The sequence below is a fragment of the Lutra lutra genome, chromosome 16 (assembly GCF_902655055.1).
Source record: "Lutra lutra chromosome 16, mLutLut1.2, whole genome shotgun sequence".
NCBI classification, from domain to species: Eukaryota; Metazoa; Chordata; class Mammalia; order Carnivora; family Mustelidae; genus Lutra; species Lutra lutra.
The window spans coordinates 34,157,049-34,177,252 of NC_062293.1; the positions used below are offsets into that span (position 1 = coordinate 34,157,049).

At 37.5% G+C, this 20,204-nt stretch overlaps 1 protein-coding gene across 8 annotated transcripts in view; it reads left to right on the top strand.

Moving 5' to 3' along the window:
* Window positions 1–20,204, top strand: part of VMP1 (vacuole membrane protein 1) — a 138,500-nt gene that overhangs the window by 99,444 nt on the left and 18,852 nt on the right. For 6 of the 8 annotated variants that reach the window (XM_047706540.1, XM_047706539.1, XM_047706542.1 and 3 more), the window contains 3 exons: window positions 7,933–8,013; window positions 11,654–11,770; window positions 18,335–18,396. In XM_047706540.1, the coding sequence (XP_047562496.1) occupies window positions 7,933–8,013; window positions 11,654–11,770; window positions 18,335–18,396 (260 nt within the window). The remainder of the gene's footprint in view (window positions 1–7,932; window positions 8,014–11,653; window positions 11,771–18,334; window positions 18,397–20,204) is intronic. The other 2 variants (XM_047706544.1, XM_047706537.1) reach the window with 1 other exon arrangement.

The following is a 20,204-nucleotide window of genomic DNA, read 5'->3' on the forward strand; positions in this document are numbered from 1 at the left end:
ACAATGGGGAAAGGGAATGATAATTTTACTTGTATTTTATTTTTTAAAAAGTCGATTTACAAATCGTATATTTGTGTTGCTTATTTAGGTAGAACTGGAGAATAAAACTTGGAGGCATTTAAATTGTGAAATAGGTAAATGTTGTGAAATGTGAATCCAGAGAAATGAAACTATTAAAAGGAATTTGTTTTTAGTTGTACAGATTTTTTTTTACTGAAGAATGACAATTGAGGAAGTAATCAAACTGAACTTGCTACCTTGTTCCCACAAATACACCAAAACGATTAAAATGAGATATTAATTTCCTTTGATATTTAACTTGAATATTGAATGCCTAACATATTAATTTGTTAAACTTCTTCTTTAAAATGTTGTTGTGCACTATTGGTGTACTTTTTTTTTGGCTTTTTTATTTTATATCCTGGCATAAAAAGAAGAGCAAATTATGTTTGAATTTATTCTTTTAGGGGCGCCTGGGTGGCTCAGTGGGTTAAAGCCTCTGCCTTCGGCTCAGGTCGTGATCCCAGGGTCCTGGGATCGAGCCCCGCATCGGGCTCTCTCCTCGGCGGGAAGCCTGCTTCTCCCTCTCTCTCTCTGCCTGCCTCTCTGCCTACTTGTGATTTCTGTCTGTCAAATAAATAAATAAAATCTTTAAAAAAAAAAAAAAAAAAAAAAAGAAATTATTCTTTTAAACTTTAGTTAAAAGACACCGTTTTGGGCTGGTTTTGAGGGTGTGTGTGTGTGTGTGTGTGTGTTCGGGCATGTAAATTGGGCTTATTGTCAAATAATGTACCTACCATACAATTCTATTTTAAAAGCAAGCTGAAGTAAATAAACATATACATAGGCAATGTTACTTTAAAATCAACATGATAAGAACTGTCAATATGCAAATAATTTTAAAGTACTGAAGTTATTTTATTTTATTTTTAAAGATTTTATTTATTTATTTGACAGAGAGAGATCACAAGCAGGCAGAGAGGCAGTCAGAGAGAGAGGAGGAAGCAGGCTCCCTGCCGAGCAGAGAGCCCGATGCGGGGCTCGATCCCAGGACCCTGAGATCATGACCTGAGCCGAAGGCAGCGGCTTAACCCACTGAGCCACCCAGGCGCCCCTGAAGCTCTCTGCTCGGCAGGGAGCCTGCTTCCTCCTCTCTCTCTGACTGCCTCTCTGCCTGCTTGTGATCTCTATCAAATAAATAAATAAAATCTTAAAAAAAAAAAAAGAACTTTTAAAACTACAGAGCAACAAAGTATAATTACATTTAACATGTAGAACATTTTAGACAATAAAAGAATGATGTTTTCAATAAAGCCTTCAGAGCCATATCAGTAAGTTTTGAATATATGGCTTTAAGTAAAATAAGTTTAAAATAAAAACAACAAAATATAGTTGTGTTTATGAAATCTAAACATGAGTTACTATCATAAAATATTTTAGATTTGATGCAGATATTAGTACAGTGCTTCCCTGAAGTTTTTTTTCATTACACGGCAAGGAGAAACATCAAGAAAATATTCTCTCAAGCTGCATATTCTGCTATTGCTGGTTTCTTGTGATTAAAACAAGTGCGCAGACTTCATATTAGTTGAATTTAAATAAATGTTTATAGATTGTTTAATATATAAATGTAACTTTAATTCTGAGAATATTGTGTAAGTCCTGGAAAATAAATTACAGGAACTGAAAGCAGCATGGTCACTGTGTGTGTTAAACACATAATAAGATTTATGAAATCCATTTTCAGTAGACAACTTTCAGACTTTAAAAAGTAAAACTTCCCATTAAAAACCTACTTAATTTGTTTTCCTTGTAAAACACGCAGCTGAAAATTAATTTTTAAAAAAAGTTAAAGAGAGGTTTCTACTTCATTTACTTAGATAAAGTAACTCTTTTTCCTCTCAAATGAAAATTCTTTCTGTACCCTTAAGGATAATTGATGATGAGCACCCAGGCATCTGAAAGGGCAAGGAGTCTGTTTTCCTTTATTCTTACCTAATTTCTGTTGAATAAGGAGATTCTGCCCTAGAGGGTTAAAAGGACTCCTTACTTTCAGGATGTTTTTAAAAACATCATTCCATGAACTTCTGTAGGTTTAAATATTTTCATTGTTTTGTATATTAGATTATCTGTATAATGTTTAATTTTTCTTCCTTTCTCTTTTTTTTTTTTAGTTTGTTTTTTTTTTTTAAAGTAATCTCTACACCCAACATGGGGCTCGAATTTACAACCCCAGGATCAAGAGTTGCATGCCCTACCGACTGAACCAGCCAGGCACCCCTAATCATTTTTTCTTTATAAAAACCAGTTGGTATGGTCTTTCCCAATTTAAATGCGTTTATATGGGGGTGCCTGGATGGGGCTCGGTTAGTAGAGTATATGACTTGATGTCAGGGTCATGAGTTCAATCCCACAATGGGCATAGCACTTACTTTATTTATTTATTTATTTCTAAGATTTTATTTATTCATTTGACAGAGAGAAGGAGAGCACAAGCAGGGGGAGAGGGAGAGGGAGAAGCATGCTCCCCACTGAGCAGAGAGCCCATTGCAGGGCTGGATCCCAGGACCTTGGTATCATGACCTGAGCCAAAGGCAGATGTTTAATGATTAAGCCACCCAGGTGCCCCTAGAACTTACTTAAAAAAAAAAAAAAAAAAAATGTGTGCGTGTGTATGTATCATTATAATAGGGGATAGGGGAAAAATCAGTTTAAAATGATGCACTATCATAGTAACTTGGTTTAAATAAATATAAAATTCTAAAGCCTTTAGGAATGCCTGGGTGGCTCAGTCCTTTAAGCATCTGCCTTCACCTCAGGTGGTGATCCCAGGGTCCCGCATCCATCTCCTTGCCCAGAGGGAGCCTGCTTCTTGCTCTGCCTGCCACCCTCGCCAGCCTGCCGCTTGTACTCTCTGTGTCTCTCTGACAAATAAATAAAACCTTTAAAAAAAAAAAAAGAAAAAGATTCTAAAACCATTAAATTAAGATAAAATAGGACACCGGACTTTAAATAAAACACCTCACTGATCTTTTCTACACAATTTTATGTAAAAGAAAAAAATAGGTTTTTTGCTGTAATTTTACATAATGAGGACTATATAAATGGTATGATAGAAAAGTGTTCCCAGGGGTGGCTGGGTGGCTCAGTTGGTTAAGTGACTGCCTTAGGCTTGTAAGGGCCTAAAGCTGGCCCTGCCCCTACCTCAGGGAATTTACTTAAAAGCGAGTCGGGGAAACCAGTCCCAGGTAACAAAGCCCAAATACAAGGGCGGGTCAGGCCAGGTGGAGACATCCAATCCGTGGGGCATGCAGACGGTCTCCCTAGCTACCAAGCAGTGTAGGTCCTGCCTTTGGGCGCCAATTCTGACCAAGGTGATAGGCTAGTTCAAGTATGTACTAGGGTAAATTGTAATTCAATTGGCCACCTGTGTGTGACCTAGCATGACTGTGCAGCTTTCTCTGTGTGTTACAATCTCATTGGTCACCTGTGTGTGGCCAGGCCCAACCACATGGCCTTTGCTCTATAAAAGTTAGTCTGTAAGGCAGGGAGGGGTCGCCTCTTTGTTAAGAGATGGCCCTGACCGGTCAGTTTGATTCTCGAGGCTTGGTGCGAAATAAAGCTTTGCTTGACTTTCACTTTATATCAGTCTCGCTCCTTTGATCACGGTCCTATTACTGGGGGACCTAACAGGCTCAGGTCATGATCCTGGATCAAATCCAGGATCAAATCTTGCATGAGGCTCCCTGCTCAGCAGGGAGTCTGCTTCTCCCTCTGACCCTCCCTGCTCTCATGCTCTCTCTCGTTCTCTCTCTCTCTCTCTCTCTCTCGAATAAATAAATAAAATCTTTAAAATAAAAAAAAAAAAAAGGAAAAGTAGTCCCACATTTGTCCAAATTGGGACATAAAAAGTGTGTTATCTTTAAAATAAAATTTATATAGACTTTTTTCTTTGTCTTTTTTTTTTAAAAAGATTTCACTTATGTATTTGATGGAGAGAGAGAGAGTACGAGCAGGGGGAGCAGTAGGGAGAGGGACAGAGAGGGAGAAGCAGGTTCCCATTGACAAGAGAGCCTGACATAGGGCTCAATTCTAAGACCCCAGAATCATGACCTGAGCCAACGACAGACGCTTAACTGACTGAGCCACTGAGGTGCCCGTTTCACTTTTTCTTAGCAGTTGAGTGCCATCTTACCACTCATAAAAAATGGATTTGCTATGAAGATACCAAGGGTTGTAAAGGAAGACATTTTTCTGAATTCATATTTTTAAATCTTGGGCTGTATTTTTAAAATTTCATAACTTGCTTATACTCTAATAGTATTGTTTTATATATATATATATATTTTTTTTTTTTAAAGATTTTATTTATTTATTTGACAGAGAGAGATCACAAGTAGGCAGACAGGCAAGCAGAGAGAGAAAGGAGGAAGCGGGTTCCCTGCGGAGCAGAGAGCCCGATGCAGGACTCGATCCCAGGACCCTGCGATCCTGACCTGAGCCGAAGGCAGAGGCTTAACCCACTGAGCCACCCAGGCACCCTTGTTTGATATTTTTAAAACTCAAAATATGTCTTCATTATGGCTTACCAGTTTTTATTTAGTGCTTCTAGTGAATTATAGTTTAATGACTTGGGGAATTGATTGTATAAATTATTAAAAATGAATGGAAATATAATTTGTTTTAAAACAAGTTATATAGGAAAATTGGTGTCATTATGTATTAAGCAGTTTTCAAATCAATAAGATTAGAAGAAACAACAAGTGTTGGCAAGGATGCAGAGAAAGGGGAACCCTCTTGCACTATTTGTGGGCAGGCAAACTGGTGCAGCCACTTGAGAAAACAGTATGGAGATTCCTCAGAAAGTTAAAAATAGATCTGCCCTGCACTCCTGCAATTGCACTACTAGGTATTTATCCAAAGGATATAAAAATACAGATTTGAAGGGGTATATGCACCACAATGTTTATAGCAGCATTATCAACAATAGCCATACCATGGAGAGATCCCAAATGGCCATCAACTGATAAATGGATAAAGATGTAGTGTGTATTCACACACACACACACACACACACACACACACACACACACACACACAGTGGGAATATTACTCAGCCATAAAAAAAAAAGAAATCTTGTCATTTGTAATAACGTGGGTGGAGCTAGAGTGTATTATGCCAAGTGAAATAAGTCAGTCAGAGAAAGACAAATAGCATATGATCTCATTCATATGTTGAATTGAAAAAAGAAAACAGACAAACATATGGGAAGGGGGAAAAGAAAAAAAGGAGAGAGGGAGGGGCACCTGGGTGGCTCAGGTTTGTTTGTTTGTTTTTTTTTAACCTGCTGATACAAGTCTGATTTTAATCACTTACAGTGGAACAGTGTTTTGATCTCTGTCGCCAATGTTGAGGGACTAACCTTTAGAGGAGCAGAAAGGCAGGGTTCGTTTGCATAGGGACAAGCAACAGATTGTTACACCCCTCTCTGCCCCAATGGTCTCTGTGTATTTACCCTCTGATAGTGCCTATTTTATCAACAGTCATGATATCTAATCTTGACTTTGTTTTGCTAAAGTCCTGTCCCTTAAAATTTTCTTTTGGGGTATGTGCAGACCTCGGACTCATCCTGAATTCAGGTACACCAAGCTCAGGTCCTGATCCCAGTGTCCTGGGACTGAGCCCTGCATCTGGCTCCCTGCTTAGCCGAAAGCCTGCTTCTCCCTCTCCCACTTTCCCTGCTTGTGTTCGCTCTCTTGCTATGTCCCTCTCTGTCAAATAAATAAATAAAATCCTTAAAAAAAAAAAAAAAAAAAAAAAAAAAGGAAAGAAACCATAGGAGACTTTTAACAATAGAGGAAAAACTGAGGGTTCATGGAGGGAGGGGGGTGGGGGGTGGGCTAGATGGGTGATGGGTATTAAGGAGGAGGGCACTTGTTGTGATGAGCCCTGGGTGTTGTATGTAAGTGAAGAATCACTGAATTCTACTCCAGAAACCAATATGGGCTCCTGGGTAGCTCAGTGGGGTACACCTCTGCCTTCAGCTCAAGTCATGATCTCAGGGTCTTGGGATCGAGCCCTGCATCGGGCTCCCTGCTCAGCAGGAAGCCTGCTTCTCTTTCTCTCTCACTCCCCTTGCTTGTGTTCCCTCTCTCGCTGTATTTTTCTCTGTCAGATGAATAAATAAGATCTTTTTTAAAAAATCTGAATAAAAATAGAAACTTCTCTCTGCTGCAGTAGTTCAGTTTGTTTAAAAATATTAAATATTGGGGGCACCTGGCTGTCTCAGTTGGTAGAGCATGTGACTCTTGATCTCAAAGTTGTGAGTTCAAGCCCACATTCAATGTAGAGCTTACGTTAAAATATACATATATATATATATATATACGTATATATATATATATATATAAAATCTGATATAGTTGACTTACTGAAAAAGGAAGACATCCCAAAAAGAAAAATTCTCTCTTTGGAAATAAATTGTTAAATTACAAAACTGCATTATAAAATTTAGTTAATGATTGACTTTGAAAGCTGATATATTTGAACTTGAAAGTGTTTATCTTAACAGTTATCTTAACTGTTAATATCTTTTAAAATATACCTTATTGGTTTAATTCCTTTAATTTTCTCACCATCCTCACCACTTTTCTCACCAACCAAGTAAGTTGGAGGGAGTTTGTGTTTTGTTTTGTTATGTTTGTTTTTAGTAAGCTCAATGCCCAACATGGGGCTTAAACTCACCTCCTTGAAGTCCAGAGTCCCATGCTCTACGAACTGAGCCAGCCAGGCATCCCCAGAGTGGCACTTTTAAGGGGGGAGGTATATTTGTAGCATCAACATGCAGGAAAAAGAAAATCATGAAAGTATGCTAGCCAGCCAAATGCCTGTTTCAGCATGGAAGATAGTATAGTAAGATAAAAAGAGCACTGATTGCAGAGTCTAAAGGATCTGCTCTATTATAATGCAGGATTATTGAAAGGCTTGAGTGAAATGTTTCTGAAAATATTTCATGACACTAGCACAAGCTGTGAAATGTAAGATGTCATTTTGCTTTGGGGGGTAATAAATGCTTATTCAGTTATTGCCACATAACTATTTTTTTCATCTTCTGACTGGTGATCAGCAGAGGTGTCTTCATTGACTGTCTTGAAAAATTCTGTGATTTTCGACCCTGTTGTTAATCAGGGAGTAAGTCTGGCAAGTAGTAGAATGAAAGAAAAAGAGACAAATTTGGTAGGTCAGTATTTCCAAAAGAATGAATTGGTTTGGGGCGTCTGTGTGGCTCGGTCTGTGGAATGTCTCACTCTTGAGCTCCACTCAAGTCTTGATCTCAGGGTTGTGAATTCAAGCCCCACACTGGGCTCCATCCTGGGTGGAAGCCTACTTTAAAAAAAAAAAAAAATGTGTTCGTTCATAGTTAATTTATAACATTTTGTTCATCCCTAGATAATGGAGAGATAATACGAAAAATAAAGTACAATGTTTTGGCTTATTCTTGAATTGTGGTGAAAGTTTATCTTTAGGGTATAATTATTTTATCAAGATTTTATTTGTGGGGTGCCTGGGTAGCTAAGTTGTTAAGCGTCTGCCTTCAGCTCAGGTCATGATCCCAGAGTCCTGGGATCAAGCCCCTGCATTGGGCTCCCTGCTCTGCAGGAAATCTGCTTCTCTCTCTCCCACTCCCTGTGCTTGTGTCCCCTCTCTTGCGGTCTCTCTCTGTCAAATAAATAAATAAAATCTTAAAAAAAAAATTATATTTGCGTATTTTCTCGTGCAACCTTTTGTGATTTTTTTTTAATCATTCGTCAAAAGCAATGAATAAGTGAATCAGGTTGTGAGATATTTAATATTATAAACTCTATAAAGAGCCATCTTTCATTCTTTCTTATACTTTTCATTAATGTTTTGATTATCCTCCTTTTATACAGGACTTTGCTTCCCGGGCTAAACTGGCAGTTCAAAACCTAGTACAGAAAGTTGGATTTTTTGGAATTTTGGCCTGTGCTTCAGTAAGTGAATTGTATTAAAAGTGAGAGATTCTAATAAATGGTAGATTTATATTTTGATCCAATTTGTTTTTAAAGATAGCACACTTAGAAAAATAAAGATAACACACTTGAGTGAACAAAAATGTTATCACTTTTAATGAGTATGTAACTTTATTAATCGTTCATCTTACTCATCAAATGAGCTGTTTCTGTTGGATAGGTTCATACCTTGTTTACTGACTTTTTAAACATTTCATCTTGCCATTGATGACTTTGGACCTAAATAGCTTGTTTCAGTAAGAATAAAAAAGATTTTAAAAAAGAAAGATAAAATTCATCCTTTCCATGAAGAACTTATAAAATGACGTGCATTTAACCAAATAAGATGACTTCATTCCTTCCAGAGTTATAGTAGGTAGGCTTTTTCCAGAGTTTCAAGCATTAATTATAAGGAAGAATTCATATGAAACCTGTCTCAAGGGATATTTACAATTATCAAAGTAATCAAACCTCTCGGGCAAAGTTAAGTGCATCTTTGGCTACAGTGAACTAAGAAGCCACTTACGTCAAAAATGTAGTTAATGTCTCAAATTGCAGATTTGTAAAATTGACATTTCTTGATGAGTTGGTTTTTATCCTGGTCCTTTTCTAACATAATAGAAACAGTTATATTTGAAATGGAACATTTTGAACAGAGTTTTCTTTGGTAGCCTGTGCACAATTTTTGGCACTTCAGTGGTGGATTTCGCCAGTATAACTAGGTGCATGTAGTTGATATGATGAAAACTGCAACTGTAAGTATAATTCACAAAATTATTGTCTACTGACACACAACTCCTTTATCCATTATGTACTAGGATATGAATAAATCTTTGAGTACTCCTGCCTTAGCAAAGCAAATGGCCAGAAAAGAAGACAATTGGTGCCAAAATTTCTAATGGATGTGAACATTTTAGATATACTGTAAAATATACATGTGCCTTTGAACCTGGCAATTTTAGAAATTTTTGTATTCTAAGTTTTCTCTTTAATGTTTAATATTTTATCATAATATTGACCTCAACTATTTGAGCAATTTATAAGTTAAGATTATTTGTAGTGTGATATAGTAGAAAGAGAATTGGTTTCAGCATTCCTAAAGCAGTTTTGCCTCTTATTAACTACATAACCTAGTCAGGTTACTCTCTTTGAACCCTGATTTTCTCATTTTTAAAATGGGGCAATAAGACACTCATTGTAAAGGCTGATGTGAGGATTTAAGAAAATGTGTGTGAACTAACACAGTGCTTAGAACATAAAATGTTCCTCCATTTTTTATTGTTATTCATCAGCTTTGATTCAGTCACTGAGTGTTAGGCATAAAGAGATGAAAGATACTCCCTTTTCTCAAGGATGCTGAAGTCCAGTGAGGAAGGCCGTTGAAATACAAGGATAAGTAGAAAGTGCCATGGAAGTCAACAGAATGGGATTAAGCTGAGAGGCCTAATGGATAATAATGTCCTTACTTTAGAGGCTAAGTGAACAAGCATGACAGCCGTATTGCCTGAGTTGAAATCCTGCTCTGCTGCTGAAATCTTGCTATCCTGAATAAATTGTCAAACCTGTCTGTCTCACTTTTCTGTAAAGTGAGTGTAATGGTACCATATAGCATTATTTTGAGATTAAATAATTGACAATGTAATAAGTTGACAATGTAGAAATCTTAGAAAAGTACTGAACAAGTCAAAGCATTCAAGAAAAATTAGCTTTCATTATTTGTGGGGAAAACACAGAGTACCTTCAGTTTATTAAAACAAAATAGTATGTATTCTTTGGTACTCGTCTATCCATGTGTCCTCCCTTCTGAAAATCCACTTTCTATACTAGTCAGTCTTCTTTATATTTGACTAGGAATAGTCAAATTTATAGATCAGTCTGGCCTTCTAGGAACTTTTTTCTAGAAAATTTTTGATACTTAAAGTGTTGAAAGCATATATACTTCATTTAAGTTTACTAATTATTTTGTTAACATTCGAACTAAGATAAATAAAACTCCTAGTTGAGGAAAAATTTCAAAGCTACTTAGTTCATTTAGTCCCAGTCTTCCTTTCTGTGTATTTAGCCAGGAGTTGAAAAACAAGAATTAATAACATGCACATAAAACAATAAATTCACTGATTATATATGCTCTTCTGAGGGTATATAGCATACGCTGAGGTATCCAACATGTTTAGCAAATTGTAATTTTTAATCTTCTCTGCTTTACCTCTTGTATACTTTAGATTAATTTCTATTTCAACATGAGGTAGAGCCTGATAGTATAGCAAAACAATTAAAATTATAATCCATGGAGTTATGAAGGTCACATGAGAAAGTATAAGAAATGATTGATGTAAAGTTGTACAAATGGTATTGTTATTAACATGACTATAAGACAGATGAAATTGCATAAAAATTTGAATTTGGGGGTGCCTGGGTGGCTCAGTGGTTAAAGCCTCTGCCTTCGGCTCAGGTCATGATCCCAGGGTCCTGGGATCAAGCCCCGCATCGGGCTCTCTGCTCAGCGGGGAGCCTGCTTCCTCCTCTCTCTCTCTCCCTGCCTCTCCGCCTACTTGTGATTTCTGTCTGTCAAATAAATAAATAAAATCTTTAAAAAAAAAAATTTGAATTTGGATGAGAAAAACAAAACTGAGTTATTGATTCCAAGTGTTATGAACAAAAGAATATTTGAATTCTAATTTAGACTTATTTTTAAAAGAACATATGTGACAAATATCTTTTAAACAACTAGGCTTTTCTTTGAAATTTCAAAAATGAAATTATATAAATTAATTGACTTCTGAATGGTTCTGCCAACCGCCACAAGGACAGAGTGCTTCTATGGGAGAAAAATGGATGAAGTGCTCAAAAGCAGCTTGTGGTTTCTTTGCATTTTTACATGAAATTGTATTTCAGCATTCTTGAAATGTGGGAATGTTTGGAAAAGGTATTTGTTTTGAATCATTTCTTTGTCTGGGACTGAGTATTCAAAACATCTGAATCTATGTGCTCATATTTCCACACTTGATTTTCTTTTTAAAATATATTACACAGTCCCACAGCCTTGGGCTGTCATACAAATGATGAGGTTTGTATGTGCAATATACAAATTATGAATTTTTATGTTGAGGAATAAAAGCACATTTCCACATAAATGTATTTGTGACTTTTATAAGAATGTTTGCTGTAAAGATGTGAGTACTTTCTAGATAATATTCTTATTTCAAGCTGAAGATTTTAGAGCCCTAGTAACTACTGAAATAAGCTTTTTCTTCATTTATACCTCAGCTTAGACAGAGCTACCAAATGGCAATGTGCTGAAAGGTATTAAATTCCTGCAGGTCCTTTGGTTTTATCCAATTCTAATGTGATTAAAAGAAAAAAATATATGGGATGTTAGCTATAAATAATAAAAGCAAAAGGACAGCTGGGTTTGCTTTGAACAGCAGCCTGAAATGAATATGAGACCCAACTTACAGAAACATTAGAATACTTGCCTAACCTTCTGAACAGCCTAGTGATGAGGGAACCTATACTTGTCTTTGCAGTGAAAGCAAGGCTTAAAGCATGATTCCCCATACCTGTAAGTTGTAAGATTAATCTGTTCCTTGGATTATATATTTTAACTTTTTTTCTTAAATAGATTCCAAATCCTCTATTTGATCTGGCTGGAATAACATGTGGACACTTTCTTGTACCTTTTTGGACTTTCTTTGGTGCAACTCTGATTGGAAAAGCAATAATTAAAATGCATATCCAGGTAATTATACCCTTTGATTCACTGCCTAATGATGATGAGCCCATTAAAAGGCATTAAAACTTAATTTCTTTGCTCATTCCAGTATGAATTGTTAATATTTTGGTTTTGCTTCTTTTGGTTGGTAACTTACTGTGGTATTTAACCATGTCATTTGGAAGTTAGTGAATTTGGTACAAATTTTTCCTGTGCCTATTGGAAAATTGTGACCCTTTAAGACTTTTCTTCTTGTTTTCTTTCTTTCCTTCTTTTTCCTCCCTCCTTTCCTGTCTTTCTTTATTTCACTTTTTGCCTTGTGAAACTGTTCATCCAAGACTATTACCAACCAAAAATAGTGTTCCTGTATAGGAAAATGCATGTCATTTTCACATATATAGTCTAAAAATTTCACATTTTTACTGACCATGAGCTGAGAGAAAATGGCCTTTCACTAATTCTACTTTTCTTTCATACCCCCGAATAAAACTTCCTCTCAAGGCATCAATGTCCTTTACAGAAAACCAGCCAGATGTTAGTGTGGGAGAGAATGGGGAAGAAAGGGGTCTCTGAAGAGGTGAAGAGCTGTGGGTTGTGGTTAGAGAAGTGAGAATCTGCTATTGTTCAAAGCCAGTCTTAACAAAAGCCCTAGGATAGAGGTATGTATATATATGAATAGAGGAGAGAGAATGAAGGGAAATGAATAGGTGTTTCTAGGACTGTGATACAAATTGTTTCCTTTTAAAAGGGCATATCTCACTAGAAGAAAACAAAATTAACCTGAATAGAATTTCTTAACCAGTGAGGTTTGCAACACAGAGGCATTCACCAAATGAAAGGCAAGAGCAGTGAGTAATATCTGCCCTGGTATGATTTCTTCAAAATTAAAAGCCCTTTGTCCCAGGTTTCTTCTTAACACCTCTCTACCTTTAGTTCTTAGGGAAGAATGAGACAGGAAAACTTGAGCTGCTTTTACATGCCCAGTTTCTAATGTTACATTGGCATTTGGGATGAGTTTAGTGAGCCTAAACTCATGAGCTTAGGATGAGTTTAGTGAGCTCCATGATAATCACTCAGTATTCCAAGGGCATTACTCCTTCAAGGAATATATTTTCTCTCACTTATATTAAGTATATTGTTCAATGAAATTAGTTTTTTAATGTTGGAATGCTATTCACTTTGGTAAACATTATAATACCATATTAGGATTTTGCAAACAATAAAATACTATGGGAGTAGTAGATTATTTTTTAGTATAACAAAAGATAATTTTTTTCTTTCATCTTTTCAGTTCTTTCTGGGGAAGAAGGCAGCTAATTTTTTTTTTTTTAAGATTTTATTTATTTATTTGACAGAGAAATCACAAGCAGGCAGAGAGGCAGGCAGAGAGAGAGGAGGAAGCAGGCTCCCTGCTGAGCAGAGAGCCCAATTCGGGGCTTGATCCCAGGATTCCAAGATCATGACCCGAGCCGAAGGCAGCAGCTCAACCCACTGAGCCACCCAGGCGCCCCTAATATTTTGTTTTTTAAAAATAAAAAATTTTCCCTTGAAAGTATTAATATCTAAGAAACAATAACAGATTATTTTAATTCCCTTTATAATAGGAACTTCTCTGAGAATCCATAAGCTTTATGTACCCAGCTTTGTGTAGTAACTTTCTGTATGAATTTAGTAAAATTTATTATGCTAGGAGTATTCTGTAGTGATAGGTCATGCAACTTATCAGATTTTTCATTACAGAATATTAAAAATAGTATATTTTTTAAACATTCTCAGTTTTTTTCAAGTTATGATAATATTTTTTAAAGATAGAGGGTTTTTTTTTTTTTAAGATTTTATTTATTTATTTATTTGACAGACAGAGACCACAAGTAGGCAGAGAGGCAGGCAGAGAGAGAGGAGGAAGCAGGCTCCTTGCTGAGCAGAGCACCCGAGGCGGGTCTTGATCCCAGGACCCTGAGATCATGACCTGAGCTGAAGGCAGAGGCTTTAACCCACGGAGCCACCCAGGCACCCCTCAAGTTATGATAATGTTTAAGTTTTTTATATGGTACTTCACATTTTAAAGCACTTAGTGTTTGTGAGTTGATTTTATTATAATCCTCGGATAGAAAAAGGACTACTCTGTTTTATAATTGTCACGCTAAGAAGGTTAATAAGTAAAGTAAGTAACAGCTGGAATTTGAACCCATGTCTTCTGGCTTCACGTTCAGTGTTCTTTCCATTCTTTTGCATTGCCTTCTAAACTATAAATTATTTATGTGATTAAGGAAACTGAACTGTTTAAAGCCTGCTGTTTATCAGGACCTGTGCCAGGCAGTGTGCATTGGTTATCGCATGAGATAGTTATTATCCATATTTCATACGTAATGGAATTGAGTGTTAGAGAAGATAAAATACATGGCTAAAGCCCTGGAATTGAAACCAAACTCTATAAATTCAAAGCTATACCCTGTATCTGTGTGGAACAAAAAAAAAAGAAAGCCAAAATCTTTCTGTTTCTGAAAGCAGAGAATCCGCATTCCTTCATTAAACTGAGACCATGGGATATGTTTTCTGTGTTCCATTTTACCATGGAGACATAGTTTCTAAAAGGCATGTCACTTGATGTACATCCAGATGTAGCTCAGGGTGACAAACATTTCTCATTCTTTGGGTAGGCAGTCGTAGTGCATAATATAAATATTTTAACTATTTCTGAAGTAATCAGAAGGAAACCACACACAGATTTTTCTGTCATCTAAAATAGTAAACCCATCTTCTGGTTCTTTTCCCTTTTTTTTTCCAGCCTAAAGTAAACAGCCAAAATACTATTTTTATTCATATCTTGCTATTTGCTAAACCTCCCCTAAAAATTTCAAATTAGCCCACCTAATAATGTTAGATTGGGATTTCCAAACTTAGTACATTTATACTCAGTACTTTACATAATCCTATAACTTAGATACCATGTATATTTTTTATTGCCTCTTTATCTTTCCACCACAGACACATACACAGAAATATAAGCTCCATGAAGGTGGAGAATTTAGTCTTTGACTCACTGAGTATTCTAGTGCCTAGAATATCATCTGGCATGTAGTAGACATTCAGTAAATTTAAGTGATCTGTACATTCAACATGGGTCTCAAACTCACAGCCCTGAGATCAAGAGTCACACGCTCTACCAGCTGAGCCAACCACGGTGCCCCACTCAGTAAATTTGGGTGTTTTTTGTTTTTTTTTTTAAGATTTTATTTTTTTGAAAGAGAGAGCAAGTGTGAGCTGGGGAAGGGGAAGAGGGAGAAGGGAAGAGAGAATCTCAAGCAGACTTCGTGCTGAGTGCAGGGCCCCACACAGTGCTTGATCCCACAATCCTGAGATCATGATCCCAGCCAAAACCGAGAGTTAGATGCTCAACTGACTGAGCCACCCAGGCACCCTGCCTCATCCAGTAAATTTTTAATAAATGAATTTAAGATTTTTTGTTCCATCAAAGGACTTTCTTTTTTTTTTTTTTAAGATTTTATTTATTTATTTGACAGAGAGAGATCACAAGTAGACGGAGAGGCAGGTAGAGAGAGAGAGAGAGAGAGGGAGGGAAGCAGGCTCCCCGCCGAGCAGAGAGCCTGATGTGGGACTCGATCCCAGGACCCCGAGATCATGACCCGAGCCGAAGGCAGCAGCTTAACCCACTGAGCCACCCAGGCGCCTTTTTTTTTTTTAAGATTTTATTTATTCACTTGAGAGAGAGAGAGACAGTGAGAGAGAGCACGAGCGAGGAGAAGGTCAGAGAGAGAAGCAGACTCCCCGTGGAGCTGGGAGCCCGATGCGGGACTCGATCCCAGCACTCCGGGATCATGACCTGAGCCAAAGGCAGTCATCCAACAAACTGAGCCACCCAGGGGTCCCAGGATTTTCTTTTATAGATAGTTTCTTCTTTGTTCATTCTGGCACTGTTAGTTCCCTGCACCCATATCTCCCCCCAACACACACTCAACCCTTTCCTCTGCACACATGGTTAAGTGGGCTGTTTGGTGATGGATGTTTTTGTTTATTTGGTAGAATCCCCACTCAAACCTCTAGCCTGAATGAGATGAGACATAAGTTCTTAAATATCTGGCACATTTATGTCTTGCCCAGCACAGTGAATTTTCAGCTGTTACATATAAAAAGAAAGTCTTGTTTTGTTTTCAGGCAATGGAATTATGCAATTATCTGGGCATTGGCTTATTTTCAATGTTAGGAAATGATGGTAGGGAAAACTCATGGTGGTGAAATCACTGAGAGGCAAAACTCTTAGCTCTAATTCTTAGTGAAAGATTTATAGCTCCAATAACTGGCTTTTATGGAAACTAGAAGGACCCCCATATAGTAATGCTTTTTCTCCCTAAATGATCTGTAATAATTGTCTTGTTAGTTTCATAATCTTTATACACCATTTATATAACACTGTTATGAAATCATCATCCATCTTGTAGCTCTTTTTGACATGTGCTTGCTTTTTTCATGAGATAGGTAGTATCTTTTTAAAATCAATAGATTACATAAACGGGGACACCTGGGTGGGTTAATTGACTCTTGGCTCAAGTCATAATCTCAGGGTCGTGGGGTTGAGCCCCAGTTCAGGCTCCACACTCCGCACAGAATCTGTTTGTCCTGCTTCTACTGCTCCCCCAGCTCTCTCTCTAAAATAAATAAATAAAACTAAAAAAAAAAAAAAAACCATAAACAAACACCAAAAAAGACTGAAACTTTTCTTTTTAGTCTTACTTCCTTACATAGATCCAGCTATGAGGCTGCCAATATCTCTGTTAACACTAGGACATTTCTTAAGAAAATGTCATTGCCTTATTAGTCTAATATCTGAAATAATATGTTTTAGTCTAATTTAGCTACTTTTCTGAGATTCATGATGGGTAGGTAAAAAGAAGTCTATCATTTATTTCTCTTCCCTCCCTTTTGGTTGCATAGGCTCAAGTTATTATTTGACAAACAATAACAAAAATGTCAGCAGGCATCATTAGAAATTTGGAGAGAATCTAGAATTACTCATATTTGATAAGAGAGTTATTATCAGTCCTTTAGAGCTAAACTTTAATATCACCTTGAATCTCTAATTATTTGTACTTATATATGACATTTCCTTTCTCTGAACTCGTAGAATGAATACATTTTTACTACTAATGTCATGTATAGTTCTCTTTCTTTTTAAGGTTTTATTTATTTATTGGACAGAGATCACAAGTAGGCAGAGAGGCAGGCAGAGAGAGAGGAGGAAGCAGGCTCCCTGCTGAGCAGAGAGCCCGATGTGTGGGGCTCAATCCCAGAACCCTGGGATCATGACCTGAGCTGAAGGCAGAGGCTTTAACCCACTGAGCCACCCAGGCACCCCTCATTTTTTTTTAAGAAACTTATTGGGGCGCCTGGGTGGCTCAGTGGGTTAAGCCTCTGCATTCGACTCGGGTCATGATCCCAAGGTCCTGGGATCAAGCCCCACATTGGGCTCCTTGCTAAGTGAGGAACCTGCTTCTCCTTCTCCCTCTGCCTGCTGCTCCCCTTGCTTGTGTGCGCTCTCTCTCTCTCTGTCATATAGATAAATAAAATATTTTTTAAAAAAAGAAAAGAAAAAGATTTGTAAATTTCTTCAGGGCACAGGGTGGCTGGGTGGCTCAGTCATTTGAGCATCTGCTTTGGCTCTGGTCATGGTCTCAGGATCTTAGGATTGGGTCCTGCATAGGACTGCCTGCTCAGGGCGGGAAGTCTGTTTCTCCCTCTCCCTCTGCCCACTCCTGTTCTCTCTCTCTCTCTCTCTTAAATAAGTAAAATCTTAAAAAAAAAAATTCTTCAGGACATTGAAGAAGTGTCCTTTCCATTTCATGTTCCCTGAAAATCCGTAAGAATGCCTTATATTATTTTGAACATTTTCAACTGAGTTGAAGATATTTGCTACCTTTTAGCACTAAAGCCATCTTTATTTAAAAGGTAAGGTATCAACATCTTTAATTAATGGAGACTACCTCAGTAACACCAGACTGAAAATGATCCAGATCTGATATAGATTCTCAATAACCTCTTAATGTTTTTGCTTGTACAGTAAGTCTAAAAGTCCAAGATCACCCAGGATCTAAGAATGGAACTTTAATGTTAACTTCAGCAAACTTTCTATAAAGGATGTACAAGCTTTTCAGGATCCTCTGGATTAGATTTAGTCCAGACCCATGTCCTTAGGTTGATCAGCTTTAATTTCAGTAGTGGGGGCTATATGGGAACCCATGACTTCAGTTTGTGTGCTCCATTCTAAAATACACATACAAGTGGAATGTTCACTCAGCCTTGGGTTTCATGACTCACATTTTTCCCTCAGACATGGTCATGTATCCTGTAAGACTAGAGCTGTGCTTAAGGAAAAACATCTTTAAAATACAAAGTAGGTAGCATTTGTTAGGCAAGTGGTGTTTTTAGTATTTTTTTTTTTTAAAGAACTTTAAAAAATTGTAATTGGGGCAGCAGCTCGCCTCTTTAAACTCTTACCAGAATTATGAATTTATATTGAGGGTTTTTTTTTTCTGATAACAGAAATACTTATTTTAACTGGTATTTTCTCTACAGAAAATCTTCGTTATAATAACATTCAGCAAACACATAGTGGAGCAGATGGTGGCTTTCATTGGGTGAGTAATTCTTTGGGATTAATATTAATGTCATCACTGTTCAAATAGAAAAAAAGTATAAAAGATTTTATTGGGACAGAATTTTTCTAATACCTTTTTATTTTTTGAGAAGGAAAAATCTTTTGCCCTGTTATTAGTTAAATTGAAGACTTTCTTACCCTATAGTTGAGAAAGGTGAAGTTCAGATAATCCTTATTTAATTTTAGATTTTTAATTAAATTTTAATTTTAAAGTCATATAATTCTTGATTTAAAAAAAGCTTTGCGGGGGGCGCCTGGGTGGCTCAGTGGATTAAAGCCTCTGCCTTTGGCTCAAGTCATGATCTCAGGGTCCTGGGATCGGGCTCTCTGCTTGGTGGCAAGCCTGCTTCCTCCTCTCTCCCTCTCTGCCTGCTTGTGATCTCTGCTTGTCAAATAAATAAATAAAATCTTAAAAAAATAAAAAAATAAAGAAAAATTTAAAAGCTTTGGAGTTTGAGACTGTTGATCCACCAAAGAAATAAATTCTCGGGGCACCTGGGTGGCTCAGTGGGTTAAAGCCTCTGCCTTCGGCTCAGGTCATGATCCCAGAGTCCTGGGATCGAGCCCCGCATCGGGCTCTCTGCTCCACGGGGAGCCTGCTTCCTCCTCTCTCTGCCTGCCTCTCTGCCTACTTGTGATCTCTGTCTGTCAAATAAATAAATAAAATCTTAAAAAAAATAAAATAAATTCTCTTGGGACGCCTGGGTGGCTCAGTTGGTTAAGCAGCTGCCTTCGGCTCAGGTCATGATCCCGGCGTCCTGGGATCGAGTCCCGCATCGGGCTCCTTGCTCATCAGGGAGCCTGCTTCTCCCTCTGCCTCTGCCTGCCATTCTGTCTGCCTGTGCTTGCTCTCTCTCCCTCTCTCTGACAAATAAATAAATAAAATCTTTAAAAAAAAAAAAAAGTATTAATGTGAGCATGTCATGACCACTGTCCTTACCCCCGAGCTCCTCATCTTCTTGAAACCCTTAAATTGTTTTTTCCTTCTTAGATAAAGCTAAAACTCCTGAACATGGTCTAGAGAGCCTTGCATGATGTATCCCCTATAATTTCCCTTTCTTGAGTCTCCCATCAGTGGTCTTTACTTGCTTGTGGTTTTTCCTTTGCTTAGTTCAGGGTTTCTTTTTTTTTTTTTTTTTTTTAAAGATTTTATTTATTTATTTGACAGACAGAGATCACAAGCAGGCAGAGAGGCAGACAGAGAGAGAGAGAGGAGGAAGCAGGCTCCCCGCGGAGCAGAGAGCCCGATGTGGGGCTCGATCCCAGGACCCTGGGATCATGACCTGAGCCGAAGGCAGAGGCTTTAACCCACTGAGCCACCCAGGCGCCCCTAGTTCAGGGTTTCTTTTCCTTCCTTCTTTCTTTCTTTCTTTCTTTCTTTCTTTCTTTCTTTCTTTCTTTCTTTTTTTTTTTTTTTTAAGATTTTATTTATTTGAGAGAGAGCACGAGCAGGGGAAGGGGTGAGGGAGAAGAAGAAGCAGACTCCCTGCTGAGCAGGGAGCCCAATGCCAGCTCAATCCCAGGACCCTGAGATTATGACCTGAGCCAAAGGCGGATGCTTAACCAACTGAACCACTCAAGCACTCCAGTTCAGGGTTTCTTAACCTTTGTACTTTTGACATTTTAAGCCAACTAATTCTTTGTTATGGGGACTGTCCTGTACATTGTAAGATATTTAACTGCAACCTGTCCTCTTACTCACCAGGTATTAGTAGTATCTCCCAGCCATGATAATCAGAAATGTCTGCAGACATTACCAAATGTCCTAATGCACATATACCTTCACTA